Consider the following 19,823-nt stretch of genomic DNA (forward strand, 5'->3'; position numbering starts at 1 on the left):
GTTATTATGACTTCTGCCTAACACATAAGTTGATCTTATATTCTTACAGCTATGGTTTTATCTAAGCGTACTTGTAATGAAAATCTTAACTGATTTTTATCAGCTTCTTTGAGAGGCTCAAACGTATAATGTCTGTGCCATGCTCTTCATCTCCCTATTGCTAGTATATAGCCCAGAATAAACTTAAATGAATAAAACCTGATATATAGCCCAGCATGAATTTCTTTTTTTAGAAAACATAAATCCACAAAGTAGATGGGCACATCTTCGATTTGCACATCTTTGTGGTGCTTTTTATGGAGTGTCTCCTAATTTTTTTTTATTCATAAGTGACTTCAAACATATGCCACAGCTAATTCTATCTGATGCTAAGCTTTATGAAGGAAAGAAAGAGTAAGGGAAAGAAAAAAAAAGAGGGAGAAAAGGAGGAAGGGAAGAAGGAGAGGAGAGAAGAAAATAGAAAAGAAAAAATACTTTTCTTCATTGCGCAAGTAGCTTCTACTCAGTTTTTTGCCTGATCAGCAGTTGTCAGTATGTTTACCACAGAAGAAGGATGCACGGAATTTAAAACTGTTTTGTTTTCTCACATCCCAGCAAGGTAACAGCAATAGGAATAAAGGTGCTAGGACCTAGTGATAATCTGACTGTCTTCCACCTAGACTCCTGTTAACCACTCGAAGTTTTGAAGAAATAGAAGCCGTGGGAAACATGGCAACTCCATTCAACAGTTATTGTGCACCCTGTCTATAATACCCAGGGGAGATTACAAAGATGAATAAAACAGTTCTGCCTTCAGTGGGCTTATTATCTGGTAGAATACATTTTGAGTTGATTACATAGAGATAATAACATTAACAAGGTTTTCCTATCAGTCGTTCATATACTTTGGAAGACTATTAGTTTGGAAAAAAAATTTTTTTCTATGCATCAGAGCCTGAGTCCTAGGCAGATGAATTATTTTCTAATTTAAGATTTAGATGCAGAATACCTCACAACCAAATGAAATGTGTGAACCTAGGGTGGTCTTGTGTAGAGGTTAGGGAGGAACATTAAAAGACATTCTTGGGGTAATTGAAGAAATCTAAGTATTGTCTGGATACTACAAGCTATTTTAAATTTACTGTTGATTTTCTTACTTGTGATGATAATGGTTTTGTGGTTATACATAGGGGAATGTCCTTACTCTTAGGAGAGGCATGCTGAAGTATTTAGAAGTAAAGTATCATTGTATCTGCAATTTATTTTCAAATAGTACAGCCAAAACAAAGTATATAATATACAAATGTAAGTGTGCATGTGAGGAGAGAGAAAGAAACAGGCAAAATGTTCAGTTACTGAATGTAAATATTGAGTATAGGAATGTTAATTGTACTGTTGATTTAACTTTTCTGTGTTGGTGAAATTTTTCATAATAAAAAATTTTTAAAAATAGAAGAGTAGCAAAGTTTAGGGATAGCTACCTGTCTTATTTAGCTTCCTGGTTTACTAATTCATTTAGAATGTCATGACATTGCTATGTCAGCAAAGGCAGTTTCAACAAATAAAGGAGAGCTTTCTTCTCCTTATTGAATTGATTACAATACAATAATGAAAACTGTTCCAGACAGTTGCATATTTAAAATATTTTTTATTTTCATATTTTATGTATAAGTGAAAAATGGTCAAAAGTATATATTATATCTTTGTTGTTATTTTAAGAAATTTATAAGGCAAAAGTACTTTGTAGACTAAACTATTAGTGTGGAAAGGAGGAAAACTTGATCTCATTATTTCAATTCTTAATATTTTTTAGAAAACGAAACAAAAGTAATTGTGTTCTATACCAACATACTTCATTTTCCTTAGCTGTTGGGCTTTATAATTATCACTAATTCGTTTCCTTATTATGACCTGCATCTTCTATTTTGCTCAAAACGTCATTTTAGTAACAAACTGTATTTGTGCCCTTAAAAAGTATGTTTTTAAATTTTTTTTTTTTTTTCCAGACTGGGCCTCGCTGTCTTGCCCAGGCTGGAGTGCAGTGGTACGATCACAGCTCACTGCAGCCTCAAGCTTCTGGGCTCAAGCGATCGTCCCACCTCAGTCAGCTTCCTGGATAGCTGGACTACAGGCACGCACCACCATGCCTGGCCAATTGTTTTATTTTTAGTAAAGATGGGGGTCTCCTTATGTTGCCCAGGCCATGTTTATAGTATTAAAAGTAAAAATGATTTTTTAAAAGTAAAAACCTATCCCTAAATCCCTAGTCCTACAGCAAGTAAAATTCTGTGTATCTCTGTATATATTTTGTAAAAATTGTCTGTTGTAAGTTTAGAAGAAAACTTTAGGATTTTTAAAAATCATAATCAACAGTAAATTTCTTGGAATAGTTTACATATGTAGTAGACCATTCTCTTTGTTTAAACAAATTATCAACTTACTGTCGCTGTGGGAAGCTCTTCATTTTACTTTATAAATGAAATATAAACTACATAATAAGTGCCAACCATCTGTCAGTAAGGGATAATCAAGTGTGTTATAAACCCCTTTCCTTTGAGAAAGCCATTTTGATTTTCAGTAGAGCACAAAGATTTGTAGTGTGTATGTTGTTGCACCTCGGGTATAAATGTAGTCATCATGTATTTATTGAGAATCTACTATAAGAAATTGTGTGCTTATGGCATAGAGGAGCTCATTTTCTGTGAGCAGAGATGGTTGGGACACAGTTTTCCTGAAGACCAAGCAATGTAGATGCCAATTGAATGCTATGAAACTGTGGTAAAGAAGGAAATATCACTTCTAATACAAAAACAGTCTGGGAAAGTCACTTTAATGATTTGTAGAATGTTTCACAGGCAATTTAGAGATCATCTGAAACTGAGTCCTAGAGAAGTGGTATGCCCAAGGCCACACTAAGAGCTACTTTGTCACAAAAACAGAACAAGAATACAGAACTCCTAAGTATCAGGCCATTATTCTTTCCACTCACCACAAAGATACAGCATTTGAACTGACCCTTGCATAAGCAAAGATGGGCAAAAGAGGGAACGATTACTCCAGGCCATTGAGTGGCTTCAGAATCATAGTACGTAGCTCAGAACTGCTATCGAGACTAATACACAACTAAATAATGGCATGTGTTCTTGCTTTTCCCTATAACATAGGGTTGTATGGGGAAGAAACGTGAGAGAAGACTTTTAAAAACCTAGGTTAGAGGCCAGGCGCAGAGGCTCCCACCTATAAAGCCCAGCCCTTTGGGAGGCTGAGGGAGGAGGATCACTTGACCGCAGGAGTTCAAGGCCAGCCTGGGCAAGATGGAGAAACCCTGTCTCTACAAAAAAATACAAAAAATTAACCGGGCATAGTTGTGTGCACCTGCAGTCCCAGCTACTCGGGACGCTGAGGTGGGAAGATCGCTTGAGCCCAGGAAGTCGAGGCTGCAGTGACCCATGATCGTGCCACTGCACTCCAGCTTGGGTGACAGAGTGAGAAACAAAAACAAAACAACCTAGGTTAGAATCAAGTACAGACTATTGTGAATGCCATGCTAAATATTTTGGATTTTATTCAATAGAAAACAAGGATCCATTAAGGTGTTACTTAAGATTTTATTGATTACCAGTTTTAGTTTTATTTCTAGATAGTGTAATTACATATTTGCAGACTAATTTTTTAAAGGTCCATTTACAGTCAAATTTTGTCTTCCATCCCTCAGGGCATGCATCAGATAAACATACTTTTAAAATATATGTACGGGGAAAGTCTTTCCTATAAATTCATCCATCTGGTATCTGGTAAGCTCAGTAGATCCAAATTGTGGAGAACTCAGTAACAAGAGACAAACCCTACCAGATGAAAATAACTCCCCCGACGCTCATCTAAGGAAGATATTGGAAGCTACTTTTTCTTAGGTACAAAACATATTTGAGTTAATTTCATAGGTACCAAACATATTTGAGTTAATTTTGTTCTTAGAATTTGATGATCTGTTTTTCCTTAGCTGAGTTTTGGGAGTCCCTAAGTCCCTATAGTTTTGTTCTAGGTTAAAAGGAAGAACAGAAGGTCTGAACAGAGGATAGCTAATGGAGAGGAGGTGTAGATGGGGGAGCCAGTTGGTGGGTGTAGAAGTAGACCCACTAACAGGGATGAAAAGCTTCAGTGAATAAAGGGAGATAAACATAGATGGCCATAAAAGAGAGAGAATAAAATTAAACCAAAAGAGCACAACAGTTTAGAGTCATTTGCAAAGTGATCCTGAAAGTAAAATACTTTTGCATTACAGTACAGTATGGTAGTAATTGTTCACAGCAAAGACCCTGTATCATATAGAACAGGTTAAATTATGTCTTGAATTTGAAATGCAGAAAAACATGAGAATTGTCTTAGAAACTGTCTTGTGCAAAACTTAACCAACTTCAAATAGCAAATTAAAATGTCTGTGACCTAGAAAGTCTTAGAATTCCTCTTTTTCTAATTAAACTAGAAATAAGGAATAATTATATTTGCAAATGTTATCTATGCTGTTATTTTAGTGTGTTCTAAGCCCCAAATGCGGAGAGGCTCATTTATATTGAATTCATCTCAATGAGGCTTCCGTGTGGGTATTTTGTAAGAAAGATTTTAATGCTGCCCTACCTCTCCAGATCACTATCCCCTGGCTTCTGAAGTTGTTTGTTCACTAAATAAGGAGGTCATTGTTCTAAGCTCTGTATCGACATGTGCTACAGTGGGTACCTTCTGAGAAAAAAGTAAAAGTGGTATCATGAAAATAGCACCAAGTAGCTATGTAGCTTTAAACAAATCCCCTAACATCTCTTACAGAGAGTCAGTAGATAGTTTCATGAGATCCCTTTCAGCTGTCATGTTGTAAAAAGCCAGTTCTACACAATATTGGTGAGAAAGAAAATCTTACTAGAGTAGAGAGGTTGGATGTAGTTAGTAGAAATAGAATGTGCTAATGGGGAACACTGGAAAAATGTCTTTTAAGAAGTGTCTGTTCATATCCTTCGCCCACTTTTTGATGGGTTTGTTGGTTTTTTTCGTGTATTTCTTGGCTGTATAAATGTCCTCTTTTAAGAAGTGTCTGTTTATATCCTTTGCCCACTTTTTCATATGATTGTTTGTTTTTTTCTTGTAAATTTGTTTAAGTTCCTTGTAGATTCTGGATATTAGCCCTTTGTCAGATGGATAGATTGCAAAAATTTTCTCCCGTTCTGTACGTTGCCTGTTCATTCTGATGATGGTTTCTTTTGCTTGCAGAAGCTCTCTAGTTTAATTAGATCCCATTTGTCAATTTTGGCTTTTGTTGCCATTGCTTTTGGTGTTTTAGTCATGAAGTCCTCGCCCTTGCCTATGCCCTGAATGGTATTGCCTAGGTTTTCTTCTAGGGTTATTATGCTTTTAGAGTGTTGGTGGGAGTGTAAATTAGTTCAACCACTGTGGAAGACGGTGTGACAATTCCTCAAGGATCTTGAACCAGAAATACCGTTTGACTCAGCAATCCCGTTACTGTGTATATACCCAAATGATTATAAATCATTCTACTATAAAGACACATGCACACATATGTTTACTGCAACACTATTCACAACAGCAAAGACTTGGAACCAACCCGAATGCTCATCAATGATAGACTGGATAAAGAAAATGTGGCACGTATACACCATGGAATACTATGCAGCCATAAAAAAGGGCAAGTTCATGTCCTTAGCAAGGACATGGATGAAACTGGAAACCATCATTCTCAGCAAACTAACACAGGAACAGAAACCCAAACACCACATGTTCTCACTCATAAGTAAGAGTTGAACAATGAGAACACATGGACACAGGGAGGGAACATCATACACCAAGGCCTATCAGGGGTTGAGGGCTAGGGAAGGGACAGCATTAGGAGAAATACCTAATGTAGATGATGGGTTGATGGGTACAGCAAACCACCATGGCACATGTATACCTATGTAACAAACCTGCACAATCTGCACATGTATCCCAGAACTTAAAGTGTAATAAAAAATTAAAAAAGAGAAAACTGAGGATTAAAGAGGTTAAATATCAATTATATGTGAGAGCCATATTTCAAATCCAGATCTGCTCCATGTGTTTCAGAGCCTGAGCTCTTAACTGTTGTACTGTGGCCAGAAATGGTTGCATGATAGAAACAGGAATCAAGGCTGGGCGCAGTGGCTCAAGCCTGTAATCCTAGCACTTTGGGAGGCCGAGGTGGGCGGATCACGAGGTCAGGAGTTCGAGACCATCCTGGCCAATATAGTGAAACCCTGTCTCTACTAAAAATACAAAAAAATTAGCAGGGCGTAGTGGCGGGTGCCTGTAGTCCCAGCTACTCGGGAGGCTGAGGCAGGAGAATGGCATGAACCCGGGAGGCGGAGCTTGCAGTGAGCCGAGATGGTGCCACTGCACTCCAGCCTGGGGGACAGAGCTAGACTCTGTCTCAAAAAAAAAAAAAAAAAAAAAAAAAAAAAAAAAAACAGGAATCAAGTGGGATCTTGATTAGCAGATAAGATTTGTGAAAGTGAAAAAGAAAAAGGAAATAAAATGACCTCAGGAAAAATAACATATGGAACCACCTTGATTAGAGCAGGATATTATCAGAGCATATTTTAAATTATTTGAGTTGAGGTGCAACAAGATAATTATGCATGAAAATATTAAGAAAAATTCTAGCAGCAAAAAGAGGATGAATATGATAGAAAAGTGATTGAAATCAGGGAGAACCTTTAGGTGACTTTATTTATGGTAACCCATAATGACTAAAAACTGAACTCAGAAGGGTGACCTTGGGAATGGTGGAGAAAAGTTATGTGGAAGATAGTTCAAGTGAAAAATTGATCAGAACTTGATTACAAATCAAACTGAGAATTAGGGAAAAGAGCAAGTCAAAGATCCCACCACAATTTTGGTTTTGGAAGAGGGTAGGGATGGGAAAACACTGGGAAAGACAGGGCAGCAAAGGACAGTAAAACCTTGTTGATTTTAATTCCCACATAGCTGTTCAAGTGGAGTGTTCTGTAAACATTTTATGGGACAGACTTGGAGTTTAACGCAAAAACAGGAATGGAGAAATTTGAAATGTTGGCAACTTTTATATACTCCCTTTATGCTTCCAGCCCAGCTTCCTCCCATCCAGACTTTGACATTTTTTATTAGCCAATTGTGCATTAAGATAATACCATAAATCTGTTTCTACTTTCCAGAGAGAAATTCTGGAACAACAGCAGCAAGAACGAAATGATACCAATTTTCATGGCGTTTGTATGTTTTGCAATGAAGAATTCCTTGGAAACAGGTTTGCCATTATGCATCTTTAAATGTTACTGTTTTTAATCTGAAAACTCATCAAAACACCCCTAACTGTTGGTTATATAAATTAAGTTCTATGTGTTGGCTCAGGACCCTTTCATATATAAGCAGTACTTTTTAAAAATATGCCCAACATCAAAGATGAACTGTAGTTGCTCTAAGCAGCAGAGGGGTATAAATTCTTAAAATGACAGAAGCAGATTTATGTTTAATATTATAGGGCTTTTAAAATTGGCTGACCGGCAAGACCATATGCAGCAAACTATTGCAGATGCACCTCTGTATACTAACTCTTTTCTTCTAAATCATTAGTAACTTTTCACTTTTGGTTATTAAAAAATAAAGACATAAAAAAGAAGTGGGGGCACTGATGATTCTATCGCCAACCCCAGCTGGTCCAAAACCAGCTGGTGCAGTACAGTTCAATTCTGGCACTAATCACCTGGGATTAGCATACGGTTTTACATATTTAAGGGCATAGGCTCAAACAAGACTGCCTCCACATTAGACACCAGCCATAAACTCATGTGGTTCCAAGGCTACCCAAAGTTTTGACCACTGGTTATAAAGTCAGAGGTTCCCACTGATAATTTCATGGGTTTGATAACTTGCTAGAATTACTTACAGAACTCAGGAAAGCACTGTACTTATGATTACAGTTTTACTATAAAGGATACAGACTAGAAACAGCCAAATGAAGAGACAAATTGGGCAGGGTCTGAGAGGGTCCTGAATAAGGAGTTTCTGAATCCTCTTCCCAAGGAATTAGGACCTGTCACCCTCCTAGCACATTAAGGAATTCACCAACCAGCAACCTACTCTGAGTTTTTGTGTCCCAAGTTTTTATTAGGACTTAATTATGTAGGTATGATTGATTAAATTATTAAACTCAATCAGCAGCCCCCTCCCCTCTCTGGAGGTCTGACTGGCTCAAAGTCCCAACCCTCTAATCATATGGTTGGTCTTTATGGTGAACATTCCCCATCTGGAAGCTATGTAGGGTCCTACCATGAGTTGCCTCATTCATATAATAAAGATACTCCTATCACTAGAAAAATTACTAGAAACTTTGTGCTAGGGACAAGAGACAAAGACCAGACACATTTATTATTATGCATCACTAATGTTTACAAATATACATTCACTTAAATACAAGTTATGAAATTGTAACCTCTAGGAACTGAGGATGATTTCACTGATTCAGCATACAGGGGACAATCAGTAAAATATCATTCTCTGCTCACTTGAAAGAAAGCAGTCTTTAGTGAAAACATAGCCCAGCACAGTAACTGACATTGTTATGTGAAAAACCTTGGAAAGGAGAAGGTATCCACTTATTGGAATTTATAAAAGAGTTTAGTTGAGGCATTAATGTTCAAAACACCAGTGGTAAAGGTTTGATTCTTGGATCAGTTAGCATAGAGAAAAATCGGTGCCAAGGCCACTGATTGTACTTCTAACTTTGTCCTTCTATTTCAAAGGACTTTATGGGCATAACAATAAAGGCTAGTCTTAAAAGTTAACTTAAAAGTACCAGTGAAAACCCATGCCATCATCAGAAAATTTACCAAACATTACTACTGACAATGTTTTAACAAAATATTTCCGATTTTATGTTAAGGTAATTATTGACCTAGTGAGGAGGCATGTGATTATTGTCAAGATCTCTCATACTGGCATATGGGAAGCTACAGATGATATTTTTGTTTTCTATAAAGTTCTAGTGATGAATGTGGATATTGATATGATTTGAAATATCCATATGACATTAAATTCTTACAATATTGGTATTTGAACATATTAAATATTGGTGTTTCTCTAGTTCCTAATATAGGCCTCCTGTTCTTCTAGTCAAACTTACCTGCATTCTGTATTGAGTAGGGTCACATAGGAATTACATGAGCTCCTCAGTAGTCTTGACTTATGCCATTGTTCTGTACTAAATGTACATTTTTTCAAAATAACCAGTGAGAAAGATAAATAGTGTCTAGTTCTTATAAAATGTCCCCTTTCGTTCATCAGTTCTTTTCATTTATGGAAAGCTCAGCCTATAAGATTAAAGACACAACTTGATTCCACCTATGCACTATATTAGCAGTGTTGCAGGCGTACATTTGTGTATGCCTTGGGACATAATATAGAATATTTGTGTATGCATTGGGACATAAATATAGAAAGAAGGAGATGGATAACAGACAAGGATAGAGTAATGAGTACTTTCTTGTTACCATACATCTACTTTTTCTCCTCTCCTCCGCACCCTTCATTGTTTGTTTTAACCTGTTTGTGTCTTTGAATCGAAAGTATATCTCTTATAGACAGTATACAGTTGGATCATTTTTTATCCATTCTGCCAGTCTTCACCTTTTCATTGTAGTACTTAATTCATTTGTGTTAAATGTCATTACTAATAAGATCACATTTACTTCTACCATTTTGCTATTTTTTTCAATATGTTTTAGGTCTTCTCATTATTCTTCTCTATTTTTGCCTTCCTTTGTGTTGAATAGGTATTTTCTACTGTATGATTTTTAGTTCCTTTGTTTCTTTTTTTTTTTTGAGACGGAGTCTCACTCTGTGGCCCAGGCTGGAGTGCAGTGGCAGGATCTCGGCTCACTGCAAGCTCCACCTCCCGGGTTCAGGCCGTTCTTCTGCCTCAGCCTCCCGAGTAGCTGGGACTACAGGCGCCGGCAACCACGCCCGGCTAATTTTTTGTATTTTTAGTAGAGATGGGGTTTCACCGTGTTAGCCAGGGCAGTCTCAATCTCCTGACCTCGTGATCCCCCCGCCTCGGCCTCCCAAAATGCTGGGATTACAGGCGTGAGCCACCGTGCCTGGCTCCCTTGTTTCTTATACCATAGATTTTGAACTCTTTTTCTTAGTGTTTGCCCTGGGAATTGCAATTAACATTTCAATTGAAAACAATCTGTTTCAGGTTAATAACGACTTAATTTCAAAAATATGCGAGAACTTTGCTCCAGTATAATTTGTTTCCTCCTCACTCCTTTGTGCTATTGTTGTCATACAAATTATACCTTTATATATTATCAGCTCATGAACATGTTTTCTAATTACTGCTTTATACAATTATCTTTCATATCCGATATGAGAAGAAAAGGGTCATAAAAATGCGATTATACTGTGTTTTATATTTACTTATGTAATTACCTTTACTGGTGATCTTTATTTCTTTGTGTAGATTTGAGTTATTGTCTAGTGTCCCTTTCTTTTCACCTAAAGAACTTTCTTCAGTTTCTTGTTGGAGAGATCTGCTAGTAATGAATTCTTTCAGTTTCTGTTTATCTGGGAATGTCTTGATTTGTCCTTCATTTTTTTTCTTCCATCATTTTTTTGAGGAATAGTTTTATAGGATGTAGAATTCTTGATTGGCAGTCTTTTTCCTTCAGCACTTTGAATATGACATTCTACTGCCTTCTAGTTTCCATAATTTCTGGTGAGAAATCACTTACTAAGGACTGCCTGCCTGTATGTAAGGAGTTGACTTTTTTCTTGCATCTTTCAAGAGACTCTCTTTGTCTTTGCCTGTTGACAGTTTATGTGTTGGTAAGGATCTCTTATCTCTTGGTAAGAATCAATGAATTTGAAAATTGTTCAATTGAGATTTTCCAGTCTTCAGGACAGAAGAAAAAAAGAACAAAAAAAAATAAACAGCTACAGAGATCATCAATCAGATTCTTCCCCTGCCCCACCAGGATTTGTGTTCCTGTTTGATGTTTAGCGATTTTCTTGGATTAATTCTCTTGATTTGTCCTACTTGAAGTTTATTGGGTTTCTTAGATGTTTAAGTTAATGTGTTTCATCAAATTTGAAAAGTTTTCGGGCATTATTTGTTTAAATGTTGTTTCTGCCCCCTTTCTCTCTCTCCCTCTGTTTCTCTGTCTCTCTTTGCTCGCCTTTTGGAAATCCTATTATACATATGTTGGTAAACTTGATCTCTGTAGCTGTGTTTATTTTTTTGTTGTTTTTTTTTTTCTTCTGTTTCTAAGACTGGAAAATCCCATTTGACCAATCTTCAAATTCATTGATTCTTACTTCCAGCTTAAGTCTTTTGAGCCCCTCTAGTCAATTTTTTATTTCAGTTATTGTACTTTTCAAATCCAAAATTTCAATTGGTTGTCTTTTTAAAAAAATACTTTCTGGCTACTCTTGGCCACTCTGCCTATGTAAAATACATAATAATTTATATCTTTTTATTGGTATTCTGTTTGGTAAGATATCATTTTCATAATTTCTTTTGATTCTTTAGACAGGGGTTTCTTTAGTTCTTTTGAGCATATTCATATTAGCTAACTTAAAGTCTTTGTCTAGTGTGTCCAACGTCTGGACTTTATCAGGGGTGATTTCTGTTTCTGCTTTCTTCCCCCATGTATGTAGATGAAAGTTTCTTATTTCTTTGTATGTCTTGTAATTTTTTTGTTGAAAACTCAACATTTAAGTAATATAATGTGGCAACTCTGGAAATTGGATTCCTCCTCTACCCCACCAGGGTTTTTGTTACTTTTTGTGTGTTTAGTGACTTTCTTGGACTAATTCTCCAAAGTGTGTATTATTGCTACTGTGTGGCCACTGAAGTCTCTGCACAGTTAGCTTAGTGTTCAGCTAATGATCAGACAGAGATTTCGTTAAATTCCTTGAACCATTATATCTTCTGCCCTTTGCCAAGGGGCTTTGTATGTGGGTTGGGGCACACCTTCAACACTTCGTCAGTTTACAGTTCTCATTTAGCCTCCACTTCTTGCTTGTGTAGAGTTTCAGGGTTAACCAGAGGTGAGAGATTAGGATCTTCACAGGTTTTTCTGGGGCATACATAGACCAGCACATGTGTATGGCCTTCTAGATCCCCAGGAAAATGTCAACTTTTCAGAGTCCTCTGTAGACGCCTCATTACCCAGATTTTCCTTTTAAATTTTTTGGCCTATTGTTTGCTGCAATTAGTATTGCCTCAGGCAGCTGTGATGTTACAAAATTGTCACTGATTGTTTCTGGCAAATGCCTTAGGGGTGAGAATTTTTTCAATGGGTGGACTGAATCATGTCAAATAAAGATAAACCCTGTGAATGGGCCTTTTCCCATCACCTGCCATACAGGCTGAATAGTAACAGTTCTTGTAACAGTTCTTTCAGAATGGCCCACTTGTATTCTGCCCTTTCCAGTGGCTGTGAGCCTGCTGTCAAGGCTATTGTGGAGCTAAGGGGAGGAGAATGGAATGGGGCAAATTAAAACATCACAAAGCTCACCATTCTTACCACAGTTGAGCCATGTTTCTTAAATAAATGTTCCTCGGATTGTTGCATCCTTCCTGTTAATTCTAGAGTCCTTAAAAAGTTTATTTTGACCGTTTTCACCAGTGCTACTGTTGCTTTAATAGAGGAGCAGATTTTCAGAGGTCCTGTTCCAGAAGTGCTTCTCTCAAAGCTGTTTCTTTAATCCTATTTGCCCAAATCACATTTATAAGTTTAGTGAAAACTGATTACAAACAGTATTAAACCAGGAAAAAAAATGAGATCAGAGAGCACTATGTAGGAAAATATTTGTTCCTAAAGTATAGGGAAAGAATATTTGAAAAGGAAAAGTACACGAAATAATATTTTAAGTAAAACTTCATTTCAGCCCAAAAGGTATTATGTATTTATAGTTATTACATGCTTGTAAGGACCATTGTGAATGTGAAAAAGTATAATACCAGTGCTCCTTGATTTACAGTGGGGTTACATCTCAATAAAGTCATTGTACATTTAAAATATCATAAGTCAAAAAAACATGTAATATACCTAACCTATCTTAGGCATGCTTTGAACACTTATATTAGCCTACAGGTAGGCAAAATTGCCTAACACAAACCGTACTTTATAATAAAGGTTTGAATATCTCATGTAAGTTATTGCATATTGCACTGAAAGTGAAAGACAAAATAGTTGTATGGGTACTCAAAGTACAGTTAGGTCATTAATAATAAAATAAAGTTTATAAAGAAAGTTGAAATAATAATTTAAACTGTTATGCATTTAATTTCCCAGAAATTAAAGCAAGTTGACATTAGGAATTAATTTAAAAATTAAAGAAGTAATTCAGCAATTTGAGGAATCATCTTGGCTGATCAAGAATTAAAGGACTTCAAAATCTGACATGAAGCAGATTACATAAGGTGCCATCTCTACTCCAAAGCCCCAAAGATTTTCTTGGCCCTTTACCAACCAGCAACTGTGGCTACAAGGGTGAAGCCTTTCCTCCCTTCTCACCTCAGACTAATAGGCTGAATCAAGCTAATTTTGAATTAGCTAGCAAACCACTTAGGTACTTGTATTAGTCAGGGTTCTCCAGAGAAACAGGACCAATAGTATATATAGATATATAAGCGGAGACTTATTATGGGAATTGGCTCACACAATTATGGAGGCCGAGAAGTGCCACAGTATGCCATCTGCAAGTTGAAGATCCAAGAAAGCCAGTGGTAAATTCAGTCTGAGTCTAAAGGCCTGAGAACCATGAACTTGAGTATCTAGGGACAAGGGAAGATGAATTTCCCAGCTCAACTATCTGGGCCCCCATGGCTTGGATGATGCCTCCCCTCATTGGTATGGGCTATCTTCTTTACTCAGCCTGCTGATTCAAACACTAATCTCTTCCAGAAACACCCTCACAGGTACAACTAGAAATACTATTTTTACCAGCTATCTGGGCATCCTTTAACCAGGTCAAGCTGACATGTAAAATAAACCACCGTAGTATTGGAGAGGACAGCCAGCCCCTTCTTGAGCCTGCTGCCAGTTCCATCTGTACCTGGCCCCCCTTTCAGAGCCTGGATATCAGGCTTGGAATCCTGGGTAGTCCTGGCTAAGGCTAGGCCACTCCTAGGGGAACCTCCCCTGAAACCAGAAGACATCAAGGACCACCAGATCAGAGCATGGGACCAAGTGAAGACTGTTAACCCCACCAACCCTCTTCCTAACACTGACTTTGCCTTCACTCAGTCTCCTTCCAGCTCTTAGATGTCAGTCATAGAACCCTTGGCAAACCTGGCTCAATTTTGGCCCACTGTGGTAGAACTGTCCTGAATCCCGAAGGCATTAGGGATGGTAGCAATTAAGTATGTGGCCTCCCAACACTCCTATCTGCTTTGAGACAGCTGCTTGTTAGCCCTCATTCCTTCACTTTCAATATCTGCATTCCTGTCTGGCAAGCCCCAAAAAAGTTTAGAGCAAGCCTAGGCTCACACATGGGCTTGTTCTCAGTGGGGCAACATAGCCTGAGATCATGGGGACCTTCCTAGTACACCTATACCTCCTGAGCCAGCTCTTGGTCCATTCCAAGGCTTGGATGTCAGGCCTGAAAGCCCTGGGTAGACCTGACAGGCTTGGTTGCTGTTGGGGGAACACTTTGGAGTCAAGAAGGCCCGGCCTATAAGCCTGGAAACAAGTTCCAAGGACTGTCAGTCAGTTCCACCCACATCCCTCCCAGCAAGCTGTTGGCTGTGGCCAAAATCCTTGCTGAACCAATCCTCTTAGATCCCAGAAGCCACTGTGGCTTACTTGAACAGAGTCTTCGAGACTGGCCAAGCCTCCAAACTCATTTACCCCATGAGCCAACCACTGGCCTCTCATCTCGTAACTCAGACTCTAGCTGCCAGATTCTTGGGCCCCAGAGAGGTTGAGAGCCGGATTCGGCTCCCCTGAGTACATTCAGTGTGACTCTTAATGGCAAGACATTTTGATCCTAGATAGCCTGAGGGTGAGGATGAGGGGAACCTCCCAACCCACCCATACCCCTTGAGTCAGATACCATTTCTGACAGCACCCAGGCACCATCTAGGCTCTGGATCTTCATCCTGGAAGTTCTAGGCAGATGTTAACTATGGCTCGGCCACTCCAGGAGAACCTCCCTGAATCCAGAGGCACTGTACTTTACCCCAACACGGCCTCGGGGATAGAGGGAACTTTCCGACCCTCTGCCTGACACCCTTCCCCCACCCCAAAACACACACATACACCTACCACACTGCCTACAAGAGGCTCCCAGCTCCGCTTTCACCTGAACTCTTCCACAGCCTGAGCCTCAGGTCTGGAACCCCTGGAAAGGTCTAGCTCTGTCTGGGCTGCCCCTGGGAAAACCTCTGTGGGCCCAAAAGGCACTGTGAACTACCCCAACAAGTAGTTTTAGTCAAAGTTATCAGTAATAGGCAGTGAGACAAACGAGCATACTAACCACAAGGTTAATAAATGTATCTCTTACATAGTAAAAAAAAAAAAAAAAAAAGTCAACAAAGTATTTTTATAGAAATGTTTGCTTTATTTCTTTATTTCACTTTCTCAAGGGGAAAAAAACACTAAAAACATCTTTTTGGGGGGGACCAGGTAAGTGTCTAAATAATCTAGATAAAACCATATGATATGTCACTATGCATAGTCTACCAATGGTACTTATACTGATGAGGCTCTCCAAAACAGTCACCTTTATTTTATGAATTAAAGTTGTGATAAAAGCTCTGTAGAATATATTATACACATATACTTTTTTGCTATGTAAAAGTTACACGATTACATTTGTCCTTTTCTGTATAAATTAATCAAGAAGTTGGTCATTGTGTTGCAGGTTATCACAGCCCTTGCATTTAATAGACCTGTTAACTGTGGGTTCCAGGTCATTGTCCAATGATACACTGGCTAAATGCCTGTGATCTTAGGTCATAGCAGGTTGTATTTTCTGTTAGGCAGTTGCCTCTTACTCTTCTCCATGATGAATTGGAAAAGTAGAAGCAGTACAGTTAATTTAATAGTTTAAAGCAGTGATCCCCAACCTTTTTGGCACCAGGGACCAGTTTCAGAATGAAACTGTTTTATCTCAGATCATCAGGCATTAGATTCTCATAAGGAGTGCACAACGTAGCTCCCTCACATGCACAGTTTACAAAAGGGTTCACGCTCCTAGGAGAATCCAATGCCACCACTGATCTGACAGGAGGCGGAGCGCAGGTGGTAATGCTCACTTGCCTGCCTCTCACCTCATTCTGTGCAGCCTGCTTCCTAACAGGCCATGGACCAATACCCCTGGTTTAAAGGACAGAACCTGATTCTTCTATAGAGTGTGGCCAAGCAGCAGATAGTGGAACAAACTTTGGTATCCCTTTACAGAACTGATGTGACAGTTACACTTACATACTTTATAATGTCACTCTTTAATAGCTGAAATCTTTGTGTTAGTGCTTAGCACTTGCTTATACCTCTAATTAGTGTTTTTATTATGTGAATGCTATTCCAACCCAAATGTGTTCTTAGATGATTTGTGAATAATCCTAATTGCTCAAATTTCTTCCTAGATCTGTTATTTTGAACCACATGGCCAGAGAACATGCTTTCAACATTGGATTGCCAGACAACATTGTAAACTGCAATGAATTTTTGTGTACATTACAGAAAAAGCTTGACAAGTAAGTACTGATTTATGAAACACTGCCTAAAGCTATTTTAATCTTGGACTCTGTTGTGAATTTTTTTAAATTAATTTAATAGAGTAATTACAGAAGTGGGAATTTCCCATGTTGGAGGAGTTCACATTTTGTACGACAGTTCTTATTTTGTCTAGATCATATTGCCCTTTGGTGTTTTTTAAATTTTTCAAATACACTATGTCATATATACCAAACAATATATATATCATACAATGTATGCCATATAGGATATGAAGAATATACTCGCTGTCTAGCCTAAGAAATAGAACATTGTTAATTCCTTTGAATCTCCCTATGTGTCTTTCCTTATTAGTATTTCCCCAGAAACCACTATTCTTAATTTTGTAATTGTAATTCCTTTATTTTTTGCTGTAACTTGTCTACATATTTAATAAGGTAAATATATTGTCAAATTATGGAATGGTGTTTAATTTTGTGTGAAACATAGCATACTGTGTGTGTTCTTCTGCCTTTTGGTTTTCATTCACATTTGTATATAATACTCCATTTCCTCAAGGTCATATTCTGGCAACCGTAACTAGAGCTTAGCCTGTTGAAATAAGGAAGAAAATTCTTTAGGTCACCAAAATGACTTTCAAAAATGTATCCACTTTTCTTTCTAGGAAAGGGCCCAAAATTTTTTCTCCGAAAACCCAGTTTTCTTTATTTAAATAAAATACTAACAAGTGTGGTGCTTCAACCCACAACATTGAGAGCAACCACATTAAAAAAAAAAAAAAAGGGCCGGGCACGGTAGCTCACACCTGTAATCCCAGCACTTTGGGAGGCTGAGGTGGGCGGATCACCTGAGCTTGGGTTTTGAGACCAGCCTGACCAACAGGGAGAAACCCCGTCTCTACTAAAAATACAAAATTAGCTGGGCATGGTGGTGCATGCCTGTAATCCCAGCTACTCGGGAGGCTGAGGCAGGAGAATCGCTTGAACTGGGGAGGTACAGGTTGTAGTGAGCAGAGATTGCGCCATTGCACTCCAGCCTGGGCAACAAGAGCAAAACTCTGTCTCAAAAGTAAATAAATAAATAAATAAGAGGAAGCAAGTAATACAGATTAATTATAAGAAATTTTTAACTCAAATTCTGATGTCAACACTATGTTAAATCGAGTCCCTTCACCCTTTTGTTAAACGACTGTCTATAAAATAAGACCAGATGTGTCTTCTAGCAAGATTAGCAATAATGAATATCTATAATCAGCTTATCACCCGTAAATTGTCAACTATAAAAGAATATACTACAAAAGAATATTATTATGCCCTGGAATATATTCTTTGGCATAAGAAATTGATGAAAAGGTATTTAGTAGAGATAAAAACAAATTCAAAATTGAAACAGTAACAGATTGCAATCATTTGAGAGTTTCCTATGTAAAATATATTATACTTAGACACTATGTGGCTCCAGAAAGTAGAACCCTCCACTTTTTACTGAGTAGCAGTTATAATACATGTTGTATCAACTGTCAGGAGGCTTAGTATGAGAAAGACATTTTGTTAATAATCTGCTCAAAACTGGTAATCACTGCTTCACTAGGTAATGAATGCCCAGTCAGTGGAAATATTCGAGCAGAAGATGTATGAGAATTATATGGTAGTAACAGCTACTATTTATCTTACTCACATACATGAATAAATACCTAGCACAGTTCATAGTGCATAGTAAGTGCTCAATAAATATATATATATGAAATTATCATTTAAGAATCTCTAAAATGTTGGTATTATCTTCACTTTAGAAATCAGAAAATGGCAACAGAGAAGGCAAGTAACTTTACCAAGTCCCACAGCTAGCTGGCACTGGAGCAAGGAATTAAACCCTGCCAATCAGCTCACAGGATATCCCAAACTACGTACTAATTATTATATACAATGGGTGCAGTCAGTGCAAGTCATTATAATTATTTGAAGAACACACTTACATACTTATTTTAGAATAGGTAATTCAGTTAGTAAAGAACCAAAACAATTTTTGGATATTACCTATCTTTGTCTCAGTCTTAACTGAACAGCCAAGTTGGTCAGCTTAGCTGACTACAAAATACACCATAGTATGCACTCTGCAAAGCCAAATGAATAAAGTGAGGGGGGATTCTGACAAGGATGGTATATCCCATTTGAAGATTCTGTGTGACCTAAAATGAATAAATATGAAACTCAATAATGATAAAGGATTATTGCAGCAACTATACAAGAGACTTGTTTATCAGTGTTTGTGTATTTCTTGTAGTTTGCAGTGCTTGTACTGTGAGAAGACCTTCAGGGACAAAAATACACTTAAAGATCACATGAGGAAAAAACAGCATCGTAAGATTAATCCTAAGAACAGAGAATATGACAGATTTTATGTCATCAATTATTTGGTAAGGCTTTCTTTTCATAATTTAAAATTTGATCACAGTACTGCAAACAAAATCTTTCTGAGGACCAACTAATATTTGAATAAGCAATTATTGCAAAGGTCAAAATGTAATTGAGGGGCACATTCAAGTAGTGATTAGCTTTGAAATGGTTAGAGTACAAGACATTCGATTTGACTTGTCTTTTATTTGACAGTGTTTATGTAGTAAAAACGTCATGTCTCTAGAACTCACAGTCATCTTGACCAAAAAAAAAAAAAAAAAATACAGCATTTGGATATCCACATACCATCCCCCATTTATGTAATATCTTTTAACTTGGGGCCAGAAACTCCTTTTTTTTTTTTTTTGTCTCTTTTTTTCCTGAGATGGAGTCTTGCTGTGTCGCCCAGGCTGGAGTGCAGTGGCATGATCTCGGCTCACTGCAACCTCTGCCTCCTGGGATCAAACAATTCTCCTGCCTCAGCCTCCCCAGTAGCTGGGATTACAGCTACTGTACTGTACATTACTGGGATTACACCACACCTGGCTAATTTTTGTATTTTTAGCAGAGACAGGGTTTCTCCATGTTGGCCGGGCTGGTCTCGAACTCCTGGCCTCAAGTGATCCACCTGCCTCGCCCTCCCAAAGTGCTGGGATTATAGGCGTGAGCCACCACACCTGGCCAGAGAGACTTCTATATTCTA

At 37.9% G+C, this 19,823-nt stretch overlaps 1 protein-coding gene across 2 annotated transcripts in view; it reads left to right on the forward strand.

The window, feature by feature from the left end:
- Window positions 1-19,823, forward strand: part of ZNF277 (zinc finger protein 277) — a 138,687-nt gene that overhangs the window by 106,636 nt on the left and 12,228 nt on the right. For both annotated transcript variants that reach the window (XM_030825965.1, XM_030825966.1), the window contains exons 5-7: window positions 7,194-7,285; window positions 16,634-16,744; window positions 19,008-19,140. In XM_030825965.1, coding sequence (XP_030681825.1) covers window positions 7,194-7,285; window positions 16,634-16,744; window positions 19,008-19,140 — 336 coding nt within the window. The remainder of the gene's footprint in view (window positions 1-7,193; window positions 7,286-16,633; window positions 16,745-19,007; window positions 19,141-19,823) is intronic.

Source organism: Nomascus leucogenys, chromosome 13, assembly GCF_006542625.1.
Source record: "Nomascus leucogenys isolate Asia chromosome 13, Asia_NLE_v1, whole genome shotgun sequence".
Classification (NCBI taxonomy): Eukaryota; Metazoa; Chordata; class Mammalia; order Primates; family Hylobatidae; genus Nomascus; species Nomascus leucogenys.